Consider the following 5,637-nt stretch of genomic DNA (forward strand, 5'->3'; position numbering starts at 1 on the left):
CAAAATACGTCAGCAGATTGAACTTGTGTACATATTATTCTCTCTACGGTGGTATGTGGAATTTATTTTACAGAGCCGAACACTATCCTGGTGTTCACAATCTTCTATGAATTATTCGGAGGAGGAACCCGCCTTGCAATGTCGAAGACAATATGCGCGCCGGACTCGTCGTCACTGAAGCCTAGTTCAGGGGCTACTGAGGGAGTCCTGGACTAGGGGGTGTCCGGATAGCCGGACTATCATCATCGGCCGGACTCCAAGACTATGAAGATACAAGATTGAAGACTTCGTCCCGTGTCCGGATGAGACTTTCCTTGGCGTGGAAGGCAAGCTTGGCAATACGAATATGTAGATCTCCTACCATTGTAACCGACTCTGTGTAACCCTAGCCCTCTCCGGTGTCTATATAAACCGGAGGGTTTTAGTCCATAGGATGAACAACCATTACAACAATCATACCATAGGCTAGCTTCTAGGGTTTAGCCTCCTTGATCTCGTGGTAGATCCACTCTTGTACTACCCATATCATCAATATTAATCAAGCAGGAGTAGGGTTTTACCTCCATCGAGAGGGCCCGAACCTGGGTAAAAACATCGTGTCCCTTGTCTCCTGTTACCATCCGCCTAGACGCACAGTTCGGGACCCCCTACCTGAGATCCTCCGGTTTTGACACCGACACCCTCCTTGGGAGCCTTCCCTTTCTCGGCCGCTGAGAACCTCTTCGGCGACGCCATGGAGGAAGACGAAGGGGAAAGAAGCAAGCGGGAGCAAGGCGAAGGGAAGATGGACAGGGGGCTCCGTCCCTCTCTCACATTTATAGTCAAGGGAGGCCAACCGCTGGCCTCCACGACCTCGCGCCATCATGAACCCCTGCATGCAACATCGACTGGTCAAGTCGAGAAGTTGCTGAGGCAGCATGGGCAAGCGGAGTCGCCCATGTCCAATCAGTCGCCACGCGTCATCAAGGCCGCAGGCGATTAGGGCCCGCAGCGCTCCGCCCTTACCCTTTGGCTTCACCTGGAAGCCAAGTCCGAGCGCGCCTTGGGCCCGGGGGCTACTGTCGGCGTCCTGGACTTGGGGGTATCCAGTCCTGCCTGCCTGTGGCCCACCACGTGGCTCCATCGATGGCCTGGTACGGCCCAGCTTCAACAACAACACAGCAAGACCCTCACGAGGGGCCAAGCCTTCATGAGGCGGACGACGCCAAGACCCCCAAAGGAGTCGGCCTCCTCAGGAGGGCTCCTGAGGGGCGGAGAGTTCTATGCAGCTACCCCATGAGGCTCAGCTGACGTGAGCCATGACGACCAAGACCAGGCGGGCGCCAGGCGGGCACAGAGCGCAGGTTTCCTCTTTGGTGCAAGGGAGGCAAGCCATAGGCGCGGAGTCCCGAGGAATCAACCAAAGGTTTCCATTCTGGTGCAACGAGACCAAGACGCCAGGACGGTAGGACGGAGGTCATCATCGAGCCCACCGCAGCGTCACGGCCAGAGGCTTTTCGCAGACGAAGACTATTTTTGTCAGGATAGACTGTACTACTTGTCCCCTTTCAAATCCCGCAATTGTGGAATCCCTTCCCGCTCATATTTGGGAGGAGGACCAAGGCACTATATATAGGACTTAGCCACCACCATAGAAAGAGACCGAAACCAGAACAAGTAGAGCACCACACCAGCTCAAGAACACCTCACCTCCTGAGGCTTGTTCATCCTTTGTAATTAGTTCATCCATAGTCCCTCAAGGTAATCCATCACACCACACTAGAGTAGGGTATTACACCACAACGGTGGCTCGAACTAGTATAAATCTCTGTGTCTTTGTGTCTCTGTGAGATCTTCGCACTAGGCTGGGGAGGATCGCGAGTAGGCAGGCTGGGCAGGTTGAGATCTCCGCACGCACCCCAGTGTTTGAACCTCTCACGGGTTGCCGGATCCCGAAATCTGACAACATGGTATTGAGAATCAAAAAGAGAGAAGAGGCCATCTAGCTACTAGCTATGGACCCGTAGGTCTGAGGTAAACTACTCACGCTTCATCAGAAGGGCAATAGGGTTGATGTAGATGCCTTCTGTGATTGAATCCATCTCCGGCAGATCGCCGGAAAAGGCCCCAAGATGTGATCTCACGGGAAGCGAAGGTTGCGGCGGCGGAAAAGTATTTTCGTGGCTCTCTCTGAGGGTTATGGAATATATATATATGTGAATTCATAGGATGAAGAAGTAGGTTAGGGGACTCCCGGGGGGCCACAAGGCAGGGGGTGCCCCCCCTAGGGCGCGCCCTCCACCCTTGCCGCCGCCTCGTGAGTCTTCTGACTTGGACTCCAAGTCCTACAGGTGTCTTCTGGTCCAAGAAAAATCATCACAAAGTTTTATTCCATTTGATACTCCTTTTCTGCGAAACTCAAAAACAAGGAAAAAACAGAAACTAGCACTAGGCTATGGGTTAACAAGTTAGTCCCAAAAATAATATAAAATAGCATATTAATACATATAAAACATCCAAAAGAGATAATATAATAGCATGGAATAATAAAAAAATTATAGATACGTTGGAGACGTATCAACTCGCGCAACCGTTACCCTTTGTGGGTTGAAGTCTCCATCAACATGGACGTACAATAGCACCACCTATCAAAACCACACCAAAAATCACCGTGTCTTCATTGCGTTTGCTCCTCCATCTCTACCCCTTACTTTCCGCACAATTGCATGTTTTACTATTTCCACTGCCCTATCTTTAGATATGCATGTGAAGTCTTGGTGATATCTTAACTAGTGCTAAAATCGGCCTAAGTTTCAAGAGAACTAAAAACGCCTCTCTAGACCTATGTTCTCCGATCTTTGGTTGGTTAAGAGTCTATTCACCCCCCCCCCTCTAGACCTATCTTCTCTGATCCTACAAGGCGACACCTCTATTGTTGATGTTTAGCTTTGATTAGAATTCGTGAACTTCTGCTGTTGCATATGGTGTTTCAACATGCTTCAAATGTTTATGGTGTTTGTTGTGCACAAACGGCTGATTTGTTGTAATAGGTTATGTATGCATGTTGGGAAGGTCCGAAGCATTTCTTCATTGTTGTTTCTGCATGGTCTTTCATGCCGCGTTAGTTATGATCCATTTTAAAACGTAAATGGTGTAGTAAATGGAAATGTGTTGCATGCATGCATATATTTTGTTCTTGTCATGTATTCAAATTGTTCTCACAAATGTGGATGGAAATGAAATGTTGTTGCAAACATACGACACATGTTGCATGCGTTTGTTTTTATCATATGTCTTGGGATTATGACTTTAGTCAGATTCGACAGTTATGGCGGCGACCTATATTTTCCAAGCTACAACAAACCGACGCCTCGGCCAACCCCAATTAAATGGCAAGATGAGGCGTTCATAAATCTTTATAATCTGGCAAAGATTTAAAATTGGCCTCCGCCAATGCACGCATATCTTCCTAGAAAGCACCACATACGTGTCACACAAAGATACGTTAACGAACACTTATCCGCCCTAACTTATCTTCGATGCTTTGACTTTTGTGATCCATTTGAAAACATACATGCTACAATGAATGGAAATCTGTTGCATGCATGCCTACATTTTATTGTTGTGTGCTAGTGTTGAAAATGTTGTGAAGTTCTCCTCACAATTTTTTTGAATAATGTGAAGGAAAATGCAACAATGTAGCAAAGATACAACACATATTGCATGCAGGGTTTTAACCGGATGTCTCGTGATTATGACTTGAGTAAAATACGATGGTTAAGCAAGCGCCTTTCGGTTTAAGCTTCAGCCGGCTGACGCCTAGCACGGCCTGAATTAAATGGAAAGATGCAGGCGTGCATGAATCTATAATCTCAAATGCAAAGATTTAGATTTGTCCTCCATCAATGCACGCATATTATCCCGAACGCAGCGGTGGCGGGCCTAGATGTTGATCAAACAAGATGCCAATCTTCTCATTCACAACAAAAATGCCAAGTATAATTATTTTTAGTGCTAGCATTTTTAGTCTATCACTATGTGTATTATAATGGTAGCATGATAAACTGAAGGGCCGAGATCACGCCATCACAGAACCCAACGACACCCCGACCGTCAGATCATCCATCCACACGATCATGGCTTGATCACCAAGTCAGACACAGGCGCATACGCACGGCCTCGCGGTCGCATACGTGCGCCCCGGCCCGCCGCCTGCCTTCGCGTAACCACTGGAGGAGAGCACAGTGCCACACCCCGCAGTCCGCACTACCCTCACTTCCCCAGCGCCACTATATATGGCCACCCCAACCCACGCCTCCCCTATCAATCGCCCCCGCACACCCACCACTCCCCTACTTGTCCACCTCCCTCTTGCTCCGGTCAACCCTGCGTGGGGGCCGATCTCCGCCAGCCATGTCGACCGACGACGTGTCCCGGAAGTCGCCCGTGCCGCCGCCGTCCCCTCCGCCGATGGACTCGTGGGCTCGGGGAGGGCGTCGCTCCAGGCGCCGTGGCGGCGGCGGCAGCGGCAGCGCCAGCTCTGGCGGCGTCGCCGAGTCCGAGGAGGAGTACCTGGCGCTCTCCCTCCTCATGCTGTCGCGCGGCGTCCGCGGCGAGGTCGAGGACGGCGGCATCGGAGGCTTGAAGGGCGTGGGAGCGGCGCCGACCAAGGCGCAGGGGTACGAGTGCTCCGTGTGCGGCAAGGTCTACGCGTCCTACCAAGCGCTGGGCGGCCACAAGACGAGCCACCGGAAGCCGCCCACGCCGCCAGTGGCGTCAGCAGGCGGCGAAGAGGCGTCCGGCGGCGCCCCCGTGGAGGCCAAGGTGCACCAGTGCTCGCTCTGCCACCGCAAGTTCCCGTCCGGGCAGGCGCTGGGCGGGCACAAGCGCCTGCACTACGAGGGCGGCGCCGCGACCGACGGGACCGGCAAGGACAAGGAGGCCGCCAAGGCGAAGGCGGCGGCGCTGCTGAGGGACTTCGACCTGAACCTGCCGGCGTCGGGGGTGGCCGGGGACGAGGCCGAGAGCCCGCCCCCGGAGGCGAAGAGGGCGAGGTTGATGCTACTAGCAGTCTGATCGATCACTGATCAGTGGCGGCGGCGCGGGATTTAGGTTTTTGATTGCTAGTTTTAGGAGGAAATTCCTCTCTAGGCTTCGATTGTTATTTGGTTGGTTCAATTTGTTCTGGCCCCGGATTGGAATTGCGGTGTTGATATGGTAAGCGTTAAGCGCTTAGCGCTGGCGTGGCTAGCTGGTAATGGTATACCAAATTTGCTTACCTGTCCATATTTTTGACCCCGGCCGTTGGATAAAGAATCCGGCGGCTGGCTGGGAATGGGATAGGACTTGCTTTGTAAGCCTTTGAGCAAAAAATATAGAAACTTTTGTTCTTTCCTTTTCCAACTTCGTATCGAAATATATCTTAGTATGAAAGTGAAACGCTTAAAAGAAAATTACTGCTTACAGCTAGATCACGGAAAAAGAACTCATCGTTGCTTGCTGCTTTTCACTATTTCATCAGCGGCCGTGGGATGTCCTCACTAACACTGCAAGCAAGCTACACGCGGCTGGCTGTTAAAATAGGGCGTGCATACATGGACAGGGACATGGACGCCGCTTTGACCTCTCAAACATAGGAAGGTTACAGAGGGCGGCCGT

At 51.5% G+C, this 5,637-nt stretch overlaps 1 protein-coding gene across 1 annotated transcript; it reads left to right on the forward strand.

The window, feature by feature from the left end:
* Positions 1-4,318: 4,318 nt before the first annotated feature.
* LOC123041069 (zinc finger protein AZF1) lies at positions 4,319-5,373 on the forward strand. Its single transcript, XM_044463770.1, has one exon. The coding sequence runs from the start codon at positions 4,393-4,395 to the stop codon at positions 5,053-5,055; it is 663 nt and encodes a 220-aa protein (XP_044319705.1). The 5' UTR covers positions 4,319-4,392; the 3' UTR covers positions 5,056-5,373.
* The last annotated feature ends 264 nt before the right edge of the window (positions 5,374-5,637 follow it).

The sequence above is a fragment of the Triticum aestivum genome, chromosome 2B (genome assembly GCF_018294505.1).
Source record: "Triticum aestivum cultivar Chinese Spring chromosome 2B, IWGSC CS RefSeq v2.1, whole genome shotgun sequence".
NCBI lineage: Eukaryota > Viridiplantae > Streptophyta > Magnoliopsida > Poales > Poaceae > Triticum > Triticum aestivum.

Excerpts from the sequence above, each read along its gene's own strand:
- LOC123041069 (XM_044463770.1), top strand. The coding sequence starts at position 4,393 with ATGTCGACCGACGACGTGTCCCGGAAGTCGCCCGTGCCGCCGCCGTCC.